We start from the raw sequence: 21,793 nt of genomic DNA, 5'->3' as shown, positions 1-21,793 counted from the left end.
CCCCCGGCTGCAGCCACCTGGTGGCAGCGTCCTTCAGCTGCTGCGCAAAGACGAATGGACGGTCAGAGGATCCCAGTGTGGCGGACCGGAACCGGCGGCGGTGATCCTCGGGGGAGAAACCCATCCTGTCTAGGATGGCTCTTTTGACGTTCCGGAACTCCCCCCGAGCAGAAGCTGGCAGGCCGAGCGCCGCAGTCTGGGACTCTCCTGACAGCAGGGGAAGCAGGCGCACGGCCCACTCCGCCGCCGGCCAGCCACAGGCCTCCGCCGTCGCCTCAAACATTTCAAGGAAGGTCTGGGGGTCATCCGCCGCTGTCATTCGGTGCATGGTGATGCCGGAAAAGGGGGAGCATGGAGGGGATGGAGGCTGTGCCCCCGACCGGGCCAGCAGTCCCTCCAGCAGCTGGTTCTGCTTCCCCGCCTGGTCCTGGAGTGCCTCCAAATGCCGTCTATTCGTTGCCGTCTGCTGGCTGTGTATTGCCGTGATCTGCCCCAGCATCTCTCCCAGCAGTGTGACCAGCTGTGATGGCTGCTCCGTAGGCGGCTGCGGGGCCGGCTGCGGAGGCGGCTGCTGTGGAGGCTGCTGCATGGGCGGTTGTGGATTGGACATTTCTGTGTGCTGCCCCACGTTGGGCGCCAGTGTAGCAAGCCGTGCTACAGACGGGGTTCCCCAGCACACAAAACTCCCGGACCAGACTGTCGGTTCACACAACTCTTTATTTAAGGCACAAAATGCAGCTGCACCGCTGCTCGGCAGCTTCCGCCCAGAGGCCTGTCTTTCGGTGTGTGTCTCGCCGGATCCAGCACACTACTGCCAAGATAAAAGGTAGAGTCATCAGACAATCATTGGCAGGTGAGGTAATCAACTCACCTGGTGCCACTCTCCCAGGCCTTCCCCACACCTCTCCCTCCTGCAGCTGAGCGCGAACCACGCCCACCTCCACACGTACATATCTCAGATCTACCTATAAATATCTGTATAGGACACAGGATTTTCAGCACTTTTAACACCAGTAAATTGTTACAAACATATCATTTGAGGAATAGTTGAGATTAAGGCCTTAACTGTATAAAATTAATAAATACCTTGAATCTCAAAAGACTATGAAGGCCTGATGTAAGGGTTAATGACTCCTAGTAAACTGACTCTGGTTGACAGTTGACAGTTGGCAGCATCTGCTATACAGTAATGATCTGTTGACCGAGGTTTTACCCCTTCATTGATTTCACTAAATCTGTTCCAACAGTCAAACGCTTCCCTCTCTAGTTCCAGAGTACAATAGAGTTTAGAGTATAGAGGCGAGGTAAAAAAATTCAGGCCTACAGCACTTTTATCAAAAGTCTACATCTGCACCACTGTGGGTTAGCGTTGCGTGGAAGAGACTTATGTTTGAGGTGTCAGAAATGATAATGATTCGCGTTTGAAATTCATTTTCCTCTTCATAGACAGGGGAGGGGGTGAATAAATATAATTTGATAAAAATCTTTGTGGGGCAGTTTTATGACTGTGAACTATCTTTTATGGGATCACATTTAATAATTCAACATGTGCTGCTGTGCCTGTAAAATAGCAAGTTTGGGTAGGACCTGAGGGTTTATTGTTCTCTTTCAGTGACTTTAGTGGTAATTGTCTAAAGTTTGTTCTCCAGTGATGTTTTTTTTTTTCAGTTTTGTTAATGGCAATAAGTGTATACATGTTGTATGTGCATATCTTTTCTCCTGCCTCTCTCTTCTGTGACTGTGGGAGGAGACAGCTATAACTCAGTTGCCTTGCTGTGCACGCAATGGAAGCACACTTAGTGCTGCACTCCACACACGCCTGGAGTGCTGCTGGGAAGCTTAGGGAATACTTCACCCCTTTCCACACTCACACACATACACACACATACACACACTAGTTTTTGCCTCAGGTATTTGGCTGTGCTTTACTTGAGTTAGCACCAAGGTTAGTTGACTGAATGTGTGCTCAAGAGGAAACCGCTCTCCAAACAGCAAGGTTACAGTGTGTCACATGACTTGCTCGATTAAAAGCGAGTCATGTGACATACGGTGAAATTGTTTTGTACTGTGTGATTTATTTGCACCCTAGGTTGCAGGCCTACTAGCATGGTTGTCAGTCATCTACAGCACTACTGAAACAACATGCTAAACAGACCATGTTGCTGAGGTTACCCTGTCAAACAACACCAACCTGCCCTGACTGCTGCTTTAGAGATTCACCGCTGAGGAAACTGTCTCTGTAGGCTTAATTAATCACCACCACAAGCAGTCAGATGAATGGGCCTTCAGGCATACTTGCCAGAATTGAAAGACTTTCAGAACTTTTATGCTGTCCTTAGTCTAATAACCGTATTGTCTTATCAAGAGCTGAGACACTTTCTCTCTGCTTCACAGCAGTGAAACTTTAACAGCAGCGTGTTGAATGTGAGGAGTCGAAGTTATTCCGCCTCAGGCTCGTACCGTTCACTGTGCACTCTTCTCTCAGCTTGGATGTTGGTTGACTTTTTGATTTATTAAAGCTTCACTGAGCATTTTTCTAAATACAGAAATTGCATTGTGGCATGTAAAACATAATAAGATAACTATTAGTGTACAATACTGTATGCTACCACATTTGGTATTGTAAATGTAGGAGTCTTTGACTACTCAGGTATTTCTTGATTAATTAGCCACATTAATTAGCTGCAGCTATAGCTTTCTTTTTTTTCCTTTTTTTATGATTATTTTTTGCCTTTATTCGATACTAGCAGCTGGGGATAAAATGCAACATGGGCCATAGATTGGAATCAAACCTGAGCCACTGTGGTAACTCAGCTTTTGTACGTGGAGAGTTTACATTTGATTCATTTTCAGTTAAATTTCTGTTCTCCTGTCACATGTAAGTCCAATATTAATTCTTTTTTTAGCTCAATTTTTGGTCTCCACCAGCTCCTGAGGAAAATCTTTATCTGCTAAATGCTCTGGGTCTATGTTTACCAGCTCGATGCTTCTGCTGTTTGGTGCTGGCAGGCAGGTAGTGTACAGTGGGTTTTTATAGCCTTGGATTTCATTTCTGTAAAGAATATTTAGCAAATTTAAATAGATACTGAAAGTTAGTGTCACCAAGTGTTGAGGTAAATAAACATGTTCTCTTAAAGGTCCATTAAATTACATTACATTAGGAATAATTGTTGTGTTTAGAAACAGCCTTTTTATTTATCTATAGAGGGAGCAGGTCATCTTCTAAGGAGTCCGCCATGTTGAGCAGCCATGTTTCAACAGTAGCCCAGAAGAGACAAACCAAACACTGGCTGTAGGACCTTTCACATTTTTCACGAGTTTCGCAGCCATTGTAGTTTCTCCTACACGCTTAGAATGGGAGGGTGAGGCGAGGGTGTTGCAATAAGCAGCTACACCACAATGCCACTAAATCCTACATACTGGATCTTTAATGTGTACTGTAAGAGTGGTACTGCTTCATGTTTAATTCCCCAGGATACAAATTCAATAGTTAACCTTCTAAAGACATTTACTGTAAACTCCTGCCTTTTCAGAAACAGTTTTTGTTTTGGGTCATAATGTAATCCCTTCATGCTTCCATATTGTTGTCTTAGCTCTTACTTGCATGACTGTTTGTCATTTGTATGTTAAAACAATCTGCTCATGAATATTAACCTTCCCCAATCTGCCTAAAACACATGCATACTGCACACACACACACATTGCTTGCAGTGTCACTGAGGACTCAAAACCTTTTCTGTCCTCTTTGGGTCTTTGAGGCTCCTCAGTTTATTGTCATTCCACATTCAGTCTTCATTTATTAGCATGAACTGTTTATTCATCTTTATCGTATTCAGAAACTTGAGAGACATATATTAATTTAAAACTTCAGGAAACTCTGCTATGTCAAATGATATTAACAAAAATAATAAAATTCTTCTTATCACTCTTCTCCTAGCTTGCATTTCAGTTTACTCTGAAAAAGAAATAAAACTATTTATTATGTCTGGTTTGTTGTGAATTATTCCTGATAACGTCAGTTTGTCAGCAGTAACCTGAAATACAGACGCTCTATAATGAAATGTGTCTCTTTTTTATTGTGGTATAGCCTCAATATGCTACAGCGGACTGATGTCTTCTCTTTTAATCAAACTATTATATAATAACAGATGATACCACCACGGAATTTCATTAGATTTAATTTCCTGCTGATTAGGATATTTTAATTAAGAATTTGCAATAATTATCCATGACATGGAATTAAATTTTCCTGTCTTTTTCAATAAGGTCAATTATTATGAAGTAAATGATTTTATTACACTTTTTGTAGGCTGTATGAATTTCATTTAAAGATTGTTTCTTCATACTTTACGAAGACAACCCATCATACAGTTTGCAGTCTTTCTCACTAATCTCAGTGTACATGAAATGAGATTTTTCGCAACTTCACTGAGTTACCACCACCAACCTCTCACCCGCACCCCCATATTTTCACAGATCATAAATATCACTGTGCTGTTCAATCACACTAAAACTCTGCAATATTCAGATCACACTGCAGCACATAACTGAATCCCAGCATAGCATCCCAACAGGTACTAGGACTCAATGAAATGGCTGTATTAAATGAAAAAAACTGGGAAATCTTTTGCACTGTTAACATATTTTTATTTGTGATGTAAAAATCAATGTAGTATTCAGAGCTACGGACTGTAATCATGCAAGTGCACAGGGAAACTTTTATATATTCTTCAAGATAATATCACTTTTTTTAAAGTCTCATTTATATACTATATTTCTGGCATTTAAACCAACCTCCTGTGGGTAAAGCTCCTTGACTGTTAAGCACACTCAGAAGTTTGCCTCTAAAGTGCATTAAAACCTCTTGGAAGCAGGACAGAATTTCTAACAGATGCCACCAGTGTTTTATGGAGTCTGGACATGAACTGAGTCTATCAACAAGGGCCACAAGCAGTAATATACTGTTTGTCACACTAAGTGTGTGTTCGTTAAATGTCTCTCTGCTCTCTGTGCTGTCAGTGCTGCTCAGCTATGAAATGAGTCGGGGCTGCACTCATTTTGAACTCTTCAGTCTTCAGCCCTTTAAACACAAAGGGAGTCCTTCTACAATCTTCTCTAGTGAAAGAACTCTCACAGAGAAAGGTTCACTTACTCCAAAAATGATCACACATTACCACTTGATTAATTATTTAAAGGAAGCGTGTGTGTTACTCTAGCGATACCTTTAGGGAAATTAGTTTCACTTGCTCCTCTCTGGGCAGGTCAAAGAGCATTGTCAGCTAGAACAGCCGACCAGCTGCTGGTAGGGATTGAATCTTTTGTTCAAGGACACTAGAGCTTCTCGCCATGTGTATGAACTCCCGGCGTTTCGGTTGAAGGACAGCCAATCACTCTCTTTAAATAACAGGCCACCCTTCACCTGCTAACATACATTACAGCACAACGAAAACAGCATTTATCACAGTGATTATATTAGCCCTATCATTTTTCTACATTCCTTAAATGTCACCTCACGCACAACCTCACCGGTAGGTTGAGAGGCTGTGGCCTAGACAAATATTCATGCTATTTGTCTTCCTGTGCTTCCTAGAGACTCCAGGGAGGGGAGAGGACGGTCAGGCAGACACATCATTCTCTGACTCATCGCTGTTTGCTCACTGGGGTCAGGAGCTCAGTCCGGACAACCGGCGGGTGGCACTGAAGATGTTCCAGTACTATGGATATAACGGCTACCTCAGTGATCGTCTCTCTCTAAAAAGGCCAATACCAGACCTCAGGCCTGATGGGTAAGACTGCAGGTAGAATGGTGCTCAAACACTGTCATATACTGTTAGCCTACTCTAGATGCTAGCTGTATTAAGTATCATATGTTTGAGCAAATTATTTATTTTACTGTTGTTTTCAGACTGAATTACAGACTGAGAGTGAATTTTGTGCTGCAGAAGTGTCAGTATGATTGTGTGACAGCAGATTTCTCTCCTCACTTGCACCTTTTGGTGATTTCACTTGCCACGAAAAAGGTGTAGTACTGTATAACAACGTCAAACCAAACTGGTCGTGTAATGTAATTGTGGCATCAACTAATATGTCTGTGTCTCCACATAGGAGTGGAAAATACAGTTAATTCCTTTATCACAATATATGTAATTTTATGTTGTGATAGCAATATATATCACAATATGAAATGATAATGCTGTGTTAGCAAATTAGAACCATCTACAGCCTTGCTAGAGGCACTGTCAGGCTGTTCTTTGAGCTCAATGGTAACATCAGCATGCTCATATTCTCACAATGACAGTGCTAACATGCTGATGTTAGGCATGTTTATACCTTGTTCAACATCTTAGCTAAGCATGTTAACATTTGCTAATTAACTGGAAACAGAAATTACAGCTAAGGCTATTTGGACATATTAAAATTTTGACTGGATGATGGCTGTAAATGAAAAGTTAAGGTACCAGTTCATCCAGAGGGTGTACATTTTATAATATTCCATCTGTGAATCTCGTGGACGCACTAGAAAAAAAGTCAGAAGATCACCAAAGTAATTAGGATTCATCTTCTGGGGACTATACATGTTTAAAAAGACTTTGTAGCAATCCATCCATAAGATGGAGTTCTACTTACTAACATTGCAACCTTGCCCTCCATGGCCCAGAGATATTAAAGGGATAGCCACCACGGTATGAACACTACGGCAAAACCTCTGCCAGTTAACACGTTTTCATTGTCTCAGTGCTGCAACTAACAATTATTTGAATCATGAATTAACCTGCAGATTATTGTCTCTGTTAATTGATTTGTCCATGAAATCTCACACCATGCCCATTAAGTGGGCCTAGATCCCAAGGTGTCATGTTCAAACTGTTGGTTTAAATTTTGGTTTTCCTTATATATATATAAATATAGAGAGAGAGAAAAGCATCACATTCTTTATATTTGAAAAATGAAACTGTAATTTTCTGTCAAAGAATTAACTGATGAATAATTTCAGCTCTAGTCTCACTGTATATATCCTTATATCAATCAGCCCTAGCTCTGAGGACCATTCACTTTTCAGTAATAAACAAAGAAACTTATGAGGCACTTTCCGTACAGAAAAACTCTTTGTTGTTCCCTCTCAAACATAGAGTGCTTCTAATTGAAAACCAATGAAGAATTTACTTCTGCCCACAGCGTTCAGCGCAATTACCTGCTGCTGAGTTCATCATCTTACGTAGGCAAAGGAAAACTCTTGTTTGTAGCAGGCTTGATTAAGGGGTAATTCTCACTGTGCCAATATCTGTCACAAACTCCTTCGGCCATCTGAAGGTGGCAGGACAAACTACAGGTTGTCCATCTGCAGCCTATAAATTAAGGAAACATGCATTTTCAAAGCCTTGTGGAGATATGTGTGCACTGTGTTCACTTTAATTAAGTCCTGGATAAATAACACCACAATCCTGTCAAGTCAATACACCATCTTTAACACTGGTTGGCTATGACTCAGTTTTCAGTAGTCCTTTCATGTTTAAGCCACCGGGGTTACAGGAGCCCACAAGGTGACATCCTGGTGTGAAGGTTTACACAGCACAAGGATCTTCAGGGCATTTTCTCCACTGCACATCACTAAACTCCCTTCAGACCGTCCATTCCCACTAATACTGGCTCTGTACACTCATCCAAAACTGTTCTGGGGCATACATTAATCACACACATTTTTCACATATTTCCCAAAAGTAATGCCCGAGCCATGGGATTCTGTAAGTACAACAGGCTTTTGGCCATAATGACTAGGATGATGTGGTAACAGCAATGTAATTTTGTTGAATTTGACAGGCAGGGCAGGAAACTGGTAAGATATGACAACCCCAACACAATTCACTCTGTACAATTAAATTAAATGGTCATGTTAAAAGGATTATTATGGGGACAATCCACATACTGTTATTGCGGGAATAACTGTCTTTTAACACATTTGTGTCATTACGCACAGAAAACATTATGATCAGGATTTTGATTTCAAAAACTTTTATTCAAACTTAAAGGGGTGTTAGCTGCAGCTATTAAGTAATATTTTTTACTACTTGCTGTCTGTGCATTTCCTGGAAAAAGGCATCTGTTTCCTTTTGGGAGAAGAGGCTGGTCTCCTTAGTCACAATGAAAATGTCAGCAGGCGGTGGCAGAAAACAATATTCTAAAAGGGAAAGAGCAGCTTGATTGATGTCAGACTTTACCAAATGACCCATTATTTATTCCTCCTGAACTGATCCCTTTTATAACTGCATTGCAGGTGCACCACTATTGTGGTAGCACTCTGGTGGTCAGATTTCTAAAAAATCTCCTGGCCATGAACTGGTGCCAGTGCCTACATTTATACCTTGATTCATGAAAATAGGGTCCTGATATTGTCTGCCAAGTACCTGGGTTGGCATGAAATCTGACATTCCCCTGCTCTATAGGAATCAATGTCAAATTTATCTGCTAATCCTTTAGACACAATGCATGCCTAAACATTACCTCACCAAGTTATTTGTTATTTGTCCTCCTCAGGTGCAGGAACATCACTTATCCTTTAAACCTCCCTCAAGTGAGCATTGTGTTCATTTTTGTGAATGAAGCCTTGTCCGTCATCCTGCGATCCATTCACTCCGCCATCAACAGGACTCCCTCCCACCTTCTCAAAGAGATAATCCTGGTGGACGACAACAGCAATAACAGTAAGAAACATCATCTTATAATATAGCAATTGTCCAATCGTAGCTTAGCAACCATGACCAGACACAGCAGGCCTGCCCAGCTTTGGATTTCTTAACATCTTGAAACAGTGCATGGTTTTATTTCAGCTTGCAACATTTGCAATCGCTGGCTAAAAGTGAGAAGGCTTATTTTGTCTACCTCTGTTTGAAATCAAGGACCTTAGTTTCAAAATTAACAAAAGAATTAGATATTAAATGTGCCACCATTATTATTGTGAACAACATACGTGAGAACTGAATGCTAATGAGGCATTGCAACAAGGGGGCGGAGCCTAGCAAACATGCTAACAACCATAGAGACAGAGTGCACTGAATTCCCGCTCACACTGTAGGGAACAGTTTGTCTCACTCCACTGACTTTGTATTGCATGAAAGTGCCTCTTTGTCACTTTCCATCTACTCTCAAACAACAGAAAAATGCCAAAAAACTGCTGTGTGGTGGGATGCACTACTAACAGGGAAGAACCCAGAAGTTCAAGCGGCAACCTTCTGGGCTGAAAATAATGTCAACACCAGAGTACCAGAAACCTGTGTTCAAGTGACCCTCAAATGGCCACTTGAAGCTTGGCTCCAAAAGTGAGCCATAAGCCCACATGTTAAAATGCCCAACTTTACAGCAGAAATATAAGCAAATTTACTGCCGGGTACAAAAAACAGTTAAAAGGGTCATTAAGTTAAACAAGGCCTGGTTTGATCTCTGTGTTACGTTAAATGATGATTTTACCTGATCAAAGTTGTAAATATCAAGGTATTTCACTTCTCGCCATTCAGTGGGATAATTTACCCATGAATAGAAGGGTAAGGAGAAGGGACACTAATAAAACTTTTTCTCTCTGGTAAACATAGAGTGCTTCCTCTTTTCACATGCTGAAATCTATCGTATTTAGCTAGCTAGTTAGAGTTTCAGTCACTGGTTGCATATTGTGGCACCAAACGTTTTCCCCTGTGTTGGGTGTGGTTTACAGTGTATGACACGGTTTGCTTTGTCTGTTTTAGAAAGTAGCTTTAGCAGTTCTGCGTTAAACAAGGTCTATGGTTTACATACCATTGCCTCATGTGTAGAAAAATCTGTATCTGTGATATTTACTGCTCCACTCTCCACACACCCTTTAATGTTTTTAATGAGGATCTGTGCTTACTGGATTTAACCGATAGATGAATAACACTAATTAGCTGCAAAGCCAGGAAATTTGCCCCAAGGCAGATAACAATACAGCAAGGTGATGAAGTGTTTGTACCTTGTCTGCATTTGCAACCCTAATTCTTACATCTGCATTCATTGGGCATAGTTAACAGTGCCAGGCTGAAAAGAAAGCCAGTATTTGCTGACAGTGTGTAGCTGCTGAGATCTGTTCACTTGTTATTGCTGAGATGACTGATATGTGAGATCAGTGATAGGTGACTTTAGTCTGCCATGCAAGGCACATGAAATAGACTTGAAGTCACCTGTGAAAAGTGGACCTATAATTTACAGTGTAAGACTTAATTACATTACACATTACAAAGGCAGAAAGCAAAGGCAGAAAGCAGGCTATAAAAAGGTAATGATACTTTGCCAAGGTCATTTATAGGCAATACACTTCTAAAGCAGCACAGCCCGTTTAGAAGTGTATTGCCTGTAACAAGGACGGAGACAGCCATTAAGGGTAATCAACATGGGAAATACTGGCATTTGGAAAGATATGTGTACCAAAGTCAATAATGCAAAACATGTAGCATGGCCTGTAGCCTGCTGGAACAGAATATAGATCAATATATATGTCTTGGTAACTTGTCTCAACATGCTGGAATAAGAATGATCACTCTCCCTCTGGCTATTATTGAACAGAAAGTTGACTATATCAAACGTTATCTGTTAAAAAACGTAAAACCCAAACTTTTCTAACACTCTTCCTAGAATATTATTGGACTATCACATCAGTTCCCATAAAGATTCATATTTTATCACTTAATTGAGAGCTAGGGAGCAGTTGTTCCTTCAGGGACCCAAGTCACGCGTTGACATTTTGCTCATGGCATTTCACCCTGTTTGCATGAGCACTCTGTCACACTGCGTCTGATAGGCCTGGTGTTATCATTATCACCATGACTGTGAATCTTATCTGTGCTAAATGTCGTTAGCCTGTTGACCCATGATGCTGCTGAGATTGTTGAAGGGGTCATCGTCCACAGCTAACCTCCCAGGCATCCACAGCTTTACATTAGTCATCCGCCACTGTCACAGCTCACCTCCGAGAGGCATTAGCATGCAGGAGAACGTGTAGCTATCAAGGGAGAGAAGGGCAAATTGACCTAGCTGATTCCTCCTTAATTGGATAATGTCCCAAGCTGTGGCCCGAGAAAGGCTCATCTGTGTAAGAGTGGGCTTTTGAGAAGGGCTCACTTATTAGACGGGCTGTCAGAGGACTTGTGATTCCATACTTTAACTTAAATGATAATACCAAGGAGTCTTGTATATATGTGAGTGTAAAGGATTTTGTGATGAGCTAATTTTAAGCAAGACAGTAGGCAGTAGAAAGAATGTAATGCCTTTATTTAAACTTCTATTGTTTTCCATGGTATCTGCCAGATCAATAGCTGTCAGAAACGTTCTGAGTCTGATTCATCTCATCTGTAATGGTGATGGAGTCATTGCAGACGATATAGATACTTGAATATCTGGTGAAATGTGCTACTGACCAGCTCTTGTGTGTGTACTACTACACTCTATAAACTGCTGTGAGTCCCTGTGACTGTGTGTGGTGTAATGCGGATTCAGTCAACGACTCAGGCGTCCAGAGAAGTTCCAGCAACTGTTTGAAACCAGTTGGATATCCAGCAAGCAGTCGCTGCAGGTCTAGCCAATGAAAGCTGGAGGATACACAAAAGCTGGGACGACATCGGCAAACACCAACAAAGCTGAGTTTGCAGTATGTGCTGCCAACTATAAAGTACAAGCAGTGCACATTTGCACTGGAACTTAAGCAACATGTGTTCAAAATGTTTTTTAACAAACTGCCATACTCATATCCAAACCCTGCCTGGACCCAGTATTTGGATACAGGACCCGTGAAATAATGGAAGAAGAGTGAGTATCAGTTGGATATTTTAAACAGAGATTTTCACACCTGCAGAGTTGTGTAGTGAGAAATTGCCAAGTGGGGTAGTTCAGACTACACAGCAACTGTGAGACCTGTATCCATGCCGATTTGCCATCTGCTGTGCAAGCAGTAACGCCTGTGTGGTGATAAATGGTGTTTAGTTTGAACATTCATGAAGAGACAACCCCAGTTAAGACATATATAAACAGGAAGAGGATATACACCAAAGTAAACATTAATAAAATCACCTTTTTTCAATTTAACATCCTTTGCTTGGTTATGCACAGAATTACAGATATGATTTACAATTCAATTCTCTGCACACTTCAAGAAAAGTTGAACAAGAAGATTTTTAAGCCATGTTAGACTTGCAAGATATGTTTTGAATACAGACAGCTTTTCATTGTTGGTAGTTGTGGATTCAGTATCCATATTCAGGTAGTTATACACAGTTTCATACAATGTTATTTTGTCATATCGCACTGAGGGTAAGATAGAGGTGAGCGAAATGGTGTATTCACAATTTTGCAGCTCACCACTAGCTTTTTATCTTCTGAGAAAAACCTGTTTTCTTGTTACATTTTGAATATGTTACTGGATTTACTGCTTGACTGCACAGTGATGTTGGAAACCTGTTTACTTGTTGTTCCAGTCCAACACCATCCCAAAGCCCGTCGCTTTCCAGCAGAGCTTCAGCAGGATATCAGTTTGGAAAGATTGATGACTGCTGGCCATCAGCCATGCCTGGTGTAATGGACTGTGCTTTATTATGATTTGTGATGAGGCATAACACATCGTCATTCTTGTTTTCAAGTCACACACACATCAAAATATCTTAATTACTGATGGATTATTATAGATACAGTAATCTGGCGGAACGGCACGAGCAGCTGCTTGCATGAGTAACTACAGTAGCTTTCCTTTAGCCAGAATTAAGTGTCCAAAGTGTAGGCATTTTTCTACTACATAAGCTAAAACTTGAAGTGTGTTCTCCTGATCCAGAGTCCCCCTGCTTTACGTTTTAAGCAGATTTACACCTGGGATGTTAGCGGATTGGAATTTACCGGGAAGGAGAGAATCACAACCTCTACTGGCTCTTCTGAATGGGAGAGTTTCGTACTTAATATAAATGTAGAATAGGAATTCATGTTGATCATGGTGCGTATAGTGAGTATTATTCTGCTCCAGACTTGTTTATGGCCTGGTGAGAAATAGCAGCACTTCTCTGAGTTTCTGAGGACCAGCTGCATCCACTGGAGTGATTAAATGCAACACACTGCATCTCAGGCTCTGATATCTTTTTACTATATATTTCCCCAGCTGACTCATAAGGTCAGTCTTTGCCCAAGGAGCAGTTTAGACAAATTGAGTTAATTTAACAAATTCCAGAGTCTGTGGTGTTTTAGCTCAGCAACCCCAACACTGTACCTTGCAATTTTTTTTTTTACTATTGGGTCTCCATTTTGTTTGTATTGTGCACACGTAAGAGGATGCTTATGCACGCTTGTAAGCTTGCAGGCGACAAGATGCACAATCCTGTTACGGTTTTATTCCGTTGATCAACAACAGAGCTTTTTTCACAGCTGCCATTTTGACAAGAAATAGTAGGGTAAACAGGTGTTACCAACGATACTTGGGTTTTGTTCCATTTAGTGTAGCGGAGTCTTGAGCCCACATGCAGAATAGCAGCACTCTGACTTGGTTTAACCCGAATGGAACATAACCTTAATTAGTATAAATGGTAACACAGATTACTATTTCATGTCAAAATGGCTGCTGTGAAAATGGTCTATTGAATGCGGCATGCACAAAGGAGCTTAGCGATGTGCCAACAGAGGCAGTGAAGCTGCACGCTAGGGATCATGGATGTAAACAATGCACAATTTTCAATTTTTAATGAGGAAGGAGATGCATTCAGTACATTTGTTGGATTTGTTGGGCCTAAATGATTCACACAATGCACTTTGTTGAGAAACAAAACTTTACAGGAAACAGGGTTTTAACATTGTGCTTGACATGAAAAGTCATAATGGTGGTCATTCAATAATGTATTTAGATTTTTAATATGCTTTGCATTGCATTGTTATATTCTCATATTCCAGAAAAAAATATATTTACACCATTAACGTTTTATTAAATCAAGATACCATAATTAGTTTATCAGTATCTACAGCATGTACATTTACATGCATGTGATACAGTACAATGTGTCTCCTCTACAATACTGTTGCTGTGCCTATCTGTAAATTGGAAGAAAAAAATATGGAAATAGCTGTTGAACATCCTGACTTTACATGCACAAAGAATGTCTGATGAAAAGATGAGTTAAAAGGATTCCTATTACATATTGTTGCATTTTATATTGAAATTCACTCTTGTAGATGCACTGATTGATACTGTGAGACTTGTTTAGGTGTCAACATTAGCTGGCATGCCAAACTGCAACCTAATTTGTTGTTTGCAGAGTAAAAGAAAATAATTCACATTCAAATAAATCAGTGGTGAAGTTTCAGTAAGAGATATAAACTCCCATAATACAGACAATGTCTTCATAAACTAAACCAACAGAACTGTTTTCGAGTTTTGTCAGTTTGGAAAATCAAACTTTTTTCAACTCACCCTGCCACTGAAGAAGCCAGACGCAGCATGATTTCACAGCGGCCGCTATATGTCTGCCTGCAACTGCTCCCCATTCCCTTTAAACTCAAAAGGTACCGGTGGTTACAACTGAGATGGTGAGAACACAGCCAAAGGTGATTTATACTAGGGATGATGAAACCCAGTGCTGATAAAGTTTTATTTTTTCCAGCTACAGTACAGTATAGAGGTGTGATATAATTGTGGTTTTGCTCACTCGCTGGCTTTTTCTGACTCCAAAGGCTTTTTTGAAAGAAATGTTGATCAGCCCAAGTTTTTTCACTTGGCTTGAAATGCTATTTGAACCACAAGGGAAACCTCTAATACATTGCTGTAATTTGTTGTATTTTTAAGAAAATTATCAGAAATATTGCTACCATTTATAACTCGTAGGGAGAAGGGTGAGTCTTTTTCATATAAGTAGCACTAACTCTTTTGTCCTGCAGGCTATGACTCATCATACAATATGTAGCTCAGGTAATAATGGAGGTAAACTTTGCAGCCAAACATTAAAACGGATGGACTTCTCCTCCCCTCATGTTTTGAAAAGCGTTGCAGGCTGAGTCCTCAATATTGCAATATCCCGTTATGACTGGTAAGCCCCATGGAGGTCTGCAGTGCTGGCTCAAGCTGCTGCCTCTTTGGTCCAGTGATCAAAGCAGTGAAGCATGAGTACTTTTGGCCTCCTACCAATGAAATACTGCCCACTGGAGGAGGACATGACGGCGTCTTGTGGGTGGAAGTTTGCTCACAAGCAGCTCTCACTTTACTCACCTTATCGCATGCGGGATCTTCAAAAGCTCTTCAGATATTGATGTAAAATTCATGTGTGTGTTCTGTAGATGAGCTAAAGGAGAAGCTGCAGGATTTTGTGTCCGAGACTAACAGCCAACGTCCAGGATTCATTAAGATGGTGCGGCATTCCAAGCAGGAGGGTTTGATCCGGTCCAGAGTGAGTGGGTGGAGGGTTGCCACTGCCCCAGTTGTTGCCCTGTTTGATGCCCACGTTGAGTTCAACGTTGGCTGGTGAGTCACTTGCATCGACAGGCTAACGCAGCTCAAGAGCACTGAGGTTTGAGTCATATCACTCTGTGTGGGTTTACAGAAAATTATCTAATTTAAAAACAACAAAGACTGCCGATGGGTTATTTTTCTAGTAGCTGTATTCTCTGTCTGTTATACACAAGTTCACTCTGCACATGATCACACTAATCTGCCAGGGTCTTCATACTCCACAGGATAACGCTGCAGTCTGTCCCAAATCTGTCATCAGTATCTGAACAACAGGCCACACTTTTACTATTTCATTGTAAACTGTATCTGCTTTCTTCCAGACCCAGATATGACCTCATTAAAACAATTGCTTGACATTTGCTTATTCACTTTCTTGCTGTAAGTTAGATCAGATTGATGCCACTCTCATAACTGCATGCAGCCAGTTAGCTTAACATAAAGACAGGGGGAAACAGCTAGCCTGGCTCTGTCTGAGGATAACAAAATATGCCCAGTTAACCGTTCAAGCAAACAAAATACAGTATAGTATTGTAAATGTAGAACTATTGCTTTAAATCTTACATTTCCCTAATTCCCTAATAGCAAGAAAGTCCCACACAAGTGTAAATAACATGACACACAATCACATTAAATTCCCTTAGAAATGTAGTGTGTAGTTTTTGAATTACTTCATTATTGCAAATAAACATATTTTATCTCTTTTTGATTTAAAAAAATCCATCCAATCCAGCTTATCAGATGGAATTGTATGCTTTATCAGACTCATTAATTCAATTGAATTCATTGTGAAATTGGTTTTTAAAAAGTGCCCCTTACATGACAGGCATGATCAGAAAGGTAATGGAGAAAGCCTGTCAAAACAAACACTCAAAGTAAAATTACTTTCTCTTTCCATATTTGAAGGGCTGAACCCATTCTGCAGAGAATTAAAGAAGACAGAACACGCATTATTTCCCCATCATTTGATAACATCAAGTACGACACGTTTGAGATTGAAGAGTATCCGCTGTCTGCCCAGGGCTTTGACTGGGAGCTGTGGTGTCGCTACCTCAACCCACCAAAGTCCTGGTGGCACAAGGGCAACAAGAGTGCACCAATCCAGTAAGTGAACACCACAATGTCTTGATAGTCTGAATCAAATAATATAATATGATATTCTTTATCTGAATTTAAGTAAACAAATGTCAACTCTAAAAAGGGTAATTCAGGCAGCATTCATGAACAAATTATAGGCTGTGCAAGGTCACATTTCTCTTCTTGTCTCTGCTGTCACTATTGCAACTGTGCCAAGCTAACATTACCTGTGCAGAGGAACAAAACTGATCTTCATCATCTTTAATCCCCCAGGAGCCCAGCCCTGATTGGCTGCTTCGTGGTGGATAGGCTGTACTTTGAGGAGATTGGCTTGCTGGATGAGGGGATGGAGGTGTACGGTGGAGAAAATGTGGAGCTGGGCATCAGGGTGAGTAATAATGTCACCCCCAGTGGCCATGGGCCATTGTTCAACCAGGTAATGTGTGGAAAATGAACTATGATAATGACACTTAATGGCTGTTGGGAGCAAGGTCACTGAGGACCTCATCGTCAAAATACTAAACTCATTGATAAAAGAGTGATTTGGCTGCCAGCGATGAGTGGCAGTTAGTAAAGAGATGAAAAGCAGGACATCCAGCCAATGTGTGTTTCTATTTTCAGGATTTTTGATTTCTCTACTCTGTCAGTGAGCCAAAGTCCACTGGTTCCTACAGAAGACTACAAGCAAATATATAGGTTTCAGAAGAACAATCTGAAGCTGTTGGTATCACATGTTCTTCATCAGCTGTACTTTCAACCTACAAGAAAATAATTTCATTATTTCCTAAAACAGCTGGTCACTGGAGTATTTATCAACCGTTACTGAAACAGCTGTAAATATTGCATTTGTTTGGGACTATTTTCAGTCACAGATTTATACATTTGGTGCTCTGGTGAGTATTAACAGCAGCAGGACTTAGTTTACTTATCTGATTGAGTCAAAGTACAATAAACTACAGTACCCAACACCAGGAATATTAATTATTTTCAGATTTTGTATTTATTTAGTACATAGTTTAATTATATTTTCTGTAAATTATATTTCCTAACATGAATGTCTAAATATTATGTGTGAGAGCCCTCTCCACACTGCCAGGATAATCCACATATATTTATTTTATTTGTTGACCTAGAAATAGTCAAATTCTCATATACAGAGTCTAGAAATACCCGAATCAACCTTCAAATACCTTCCTATGTGTACATTTTTAATTGTAGAATATAAAGTCAATCCAGGTTACTCCATTACTCATTGATATGTTTGTTATATAAGCTTTAACTACACAGCCAATAGCTGTTCGTAGAATTAGTTTTTTGTCTCTCCATGGGGTTTGTTGACAATTAGAAAAAATATAGACTCACGAATCAGATCCTTTAAACACCTTTTAACAGGATAACTAATGGCAGTACTTACATGCTTTGACAGGAACAAGTGAACACAGTGGAGGAAATTATCCCTCACCAAGTGTACCCAGAACACATTGTGACATGCTCTCTCTTGTGTAGTTTTAGTTAGAATAAATAATCACTGCTAATTAGTTCGGAAGTCTGAATGATGACCTTCATCCCCCGGTGATTCCACTGAAGCGCATGCGAGAGTTGTAGGACTCAAAGTCATTGTCACTGTTAGCAGTGATGTGTGAAGAGAATGCCGACGTTCAGAGCAGATAGACGCACTGTGTCTGTAGTTATTTTGCATTCTTCTCACAGTGCCATACTTCATTTGTACACCATCTTCAGCTCCGACTTGGATGAAAATCCTTCTGGTGTTCCTTCAGTTCAGCAGTACTGCAAGCAGATGGACCAGAGAAAGAACCGTTCTCCATAGGGATAGCTAATGATAGCACACATCTACTGTACAAAGTCATTAATGCCACTACCAGCCTGTTCAATAACAGCAAGAAGCAGGAGACGACTCCTCCTCAGCTCCACTCCTGGCTAGATTGCACTGTGAAAAGGAAATGGAGAGCCTACGACAGGAGACAGAATGTGGAAATATTCATCCTAGCTAATGACAGAGATGCAATCATCAGTAAAGCAGGGAGATTAGTCCCGTAAGTCATTTTCCTCCAGAAATTACACGCTTTTAGAATTCCAGGCCCTGATAATAGTCCCACTGATTGCTTTATAGCTGGACACGTTGATGATTTTATCACATATATTACAAATCAGGTTCAAGCCAAACAGTTTGATGAATCATTTTGGTCCGTTGCTTAGTTTTGAGCTCAGTGTTCCGCTCCACATTGTTTACTTGGACTGAAGGAACTCGCCCTTGCCTAGAGGTTAATGTAGTTCAGTAATGCTTTTGAAAGAGAGGGTGACAACAGGAGCTGAGAGCAACAAGACCGGAGGACCCTGGCTTGGCCCCAGATTAGCAGTCCCATAGAGCCCCAACAGGGTCTGTCTGTTTGTCTGTCTGCAGCGTATTGGTCATGCCTCCAGACCACCTGCCAGCACACAGACTGGCTGCTGACGGATCCTCAGAGACACAGTCAAACCAGGCCAACAGCTATAGGCTTTGGCTGAGGCTTGAAAGGGAAGTATGAGGTGAAATGAACTCCTGCTCTCTGTTCACATTTGGTCACAAAGTGAAAGCTGAATAATTTCTATCATGAACAAGAATGATTATGATGATGGTGCACAAGAATTATCATTCGAAATTGGCATAATGACATAAATGTTTTGTTTATTTTACATGTCGGATACATAAAACATCCTTATGTGCAACTGTAGTGGTGTGTGTTGCGCTTAATTATGATTGGGGCATTATGAAATTTGAATTAAGCAGACTTTTATTTTGTAGTATACACATCAACATCCATTTTGTTTGTTTTTCCTGTTTCATGCATTTGTTTTGTCTATAGAGGGAGAGCATTTTAGCAGGAAGTTACCAACTTTTTATTTATTTTTTTTAACTGTATGTTTATGTGTTTTTAGTCCCAAGCCTTTATTCAAAAGAGACCCTGTGAATGAGGGAAAGTTATGATGATGCCATCTGTGGCGTCTTGCAGTAAATTGCTGAATACAACACAGCACAGACTTAGACCCACTTCACAACTTTGGCCTGTCACAGCCACCTTACAGTACTGGCTGTCTGTGTGAGCTTCAAATCACAATGGGTTGATTTATTTTGTGGATAAGTTTATGAATCTGCAGCAAACCTAAGATATGTTTTTTGTGAGGTAATTCTTCAAGTCAGACTAGATGGTAGAACACACAGCAAATTGGACAAGACCCTAAAACTGAATTGTAATACGAATGATTTCCCAAAACACCTGTGAATACTGGGTAATGCGCCAGTGAAGCCAGTCTGGAACAATGAATCACAAAAAGACCAAAGCCGACATCATCACTCTCAGCCAGTGCCAGGAAGGTTGTGTTGAGAAATGAGGATCATTGAGGGCTATGAAAAACAATTATGAGGGCAGCTTTGTGCACAGTATTTATGGAAGTGGCAATAAAGCACCATTACTGTCATAATAATGATTTACACATGAGATTTCACACAAATATTTGGCATGCAATTTGTATTCCATATAAACAATGTGTAATATTATCTGGATGAGCATTTTAAAGAGCAATGTGAAAAGTCCAGATAGCACATAAATAAATAAATAAAACTTGAGTGAAATGCAAACTAAAGACCAGGTCCTCACAGTGACACATTATTCGCCTACAATATTTAAAAATAGTAGGTGATTAACTACCACTTAAAAAAAACATAATAAATTCTTCAGTTCCTAAATTTTATAGAGTTACTTTTGTCTGTGGGGTATATTAGTGTGATTGAAGCGATACATAAACATATTTATTTGCTCAGATTCAACATATACAATATATCACAGCAGTAGTAACATGATGTAAAACAGATAAATATGCATGCATGTATCCATGTTAACTTTTTAAAACAAGTTCTCAACATTTTATTATTTTTCATCTTACCCACAATAACTTAACACTCAATAATAACGGAGAGAAATGACTGACGTATATGAACACTGTCAGAAACAAATACATAAAGCTGCAATAAAATGTGTGTCTGTAATTCACTTTCTACATGGCTGGTTTGATTTTCTCCTTCATTTGAAAGGTACGAAATATTTTGAGTTCTGTGTAATCATACAGGATGAATACCAAAAGTTGTGCTTTAATGACTGAGTCAGTAATTGTAGAGCAGCTCTGATTGAGTTTCATGACCCCGGTGCTGCTGAAAATCTATCGAACCCCACTGCGTAATCTCAAACCAACAGGACAATCAATGGGAAAGTCTTTTGTCTGACAGAGGTAATGTGAATGTAGCACCAAAGGAAATACCCCAGCTTCATGCAATATAAAATCTGCATAGTTAACTAAAGAAATGCTATTTGAAATGGTAAAATGGTGGTTTACAGTAGCCAGAAGGACATTTGAAATGTTACTAGAATATTTCCTATACTGAAAAGACACATTATTTTAATAAGACGTATTAACCGTAAACTACAAGCTATAAACACCAGCCCACCCACATAACTCTGACAAGTTTCATTAATCTGGCTCTTTTGTTTAAGAATTGATTTTAAAATTATTTGAATACCTGCAAGGTGTTACATGGCAGAGCACATTCCTAAACTTATAACTAAACTTTTAAAACCACACTGCCCTTCATTTTATCTAAATGATGTTTGTACTTCTCCAAATACCAATAAAGCTTGTTGTAATTACTGTTACAGCTACACAATGCACGTTAATTGTATCAGTTCAGTCAGGACCACTTTTGTCAAAATATCTTATATCCCAAGCAGAATATTACATTTGGCGGTGTGGCTCTGTTCTGGGACCTCCTTGTCCTTCCACGTGCCTACGTGGAAAACCTTAAGGCAGGGAGAGCACACCTCCCTTCCCTTCCATGTGCATACATGGAAAAGTTTAAGACAAGGAGAGCGGCAGCAGAGACCCCCCAGGGTACAGAACAGAGCAAGCATCAATGGCAATCAGAAAATGACATTGATTAATTAGAAACAACATAAAAAGGAGGAGCTGGGGTGGAGGTGGGTGCAAAAGGCTTGTAGAGGAAGCAGCAGAGATAGGCAGGCAGGTTAAAGCAGCTTAAGTAAGGCGATATGCATGATGTTTGCCAATTGGATGCTTGAGGAAATCAGGTGAGCTGTCAGCTGACTGTGTATGGTATCCAATGGGAAGCTTAGAGGAATCAGCTGATGTATGTTTATGACTAGCTGTGATCGTATGATATAGCTGTAACTGAAAGCTAAG

The 21,793-nt window shown here is 40.3% G+C and overlaps 1 protein-coding gene across 1 annotated transcript in view; it reads left to right on the top strand.

Annotated features, from left to right (window-relative positions):
• galnt18b (UDP-N-acetyl-alpha-D-galactosamine:polypeptide N-acetylgalactosaminyltransferase 18b) overlaps positions 1–21,793 on the top strand; it is a 75,235-nt gene that overhangs the window by 29,166 nt on the left and 24,276 nt on the right. Inside the window, exons 2-6 of the mRNA XM_051379699.1 lie at positions 5,591–5,786; positions 8,533–8,699; positions 15,298–15,481; positions 16,373–16,570; positions 16,817–16,931. Of these exons, the coding sequence (XP_051235659.1) occupies positions 5,591–5,786; positions 8,533–8,699; positions 15,298–15,481; positions 16,373–16,570; positions 16,817–16,931 (860 nt within the window). The remainder of the gene's footprint in view (positions 1–5,590; positions 5,787–8,532; positions 8,700–15,297; positions 15,482–16,372; positions 16,571–16,816; positions 16,932–21,793) is intronic.

The sequence above is a fragment of the Dicentrarchus labrax genome, unplaced genomic scaffold, assembly GCF_905237075.1.
Source record: "Dicentrarchus labrax unplaced genomic scaffold, dlabrax2021, whole genome shotgun sequence".
Classification (NCBI taxonomy): Eukaryota; Metazoa; Chordata; class Actinopteri; family Moronidae; genus Dicentrarchus; species Dicentrarchus labrax.
The sequence above is the reverse complement of the archived record's forward strand: the minus strand, read 5'-3'. Positions and strand labels throughout refer to the sequence as shown.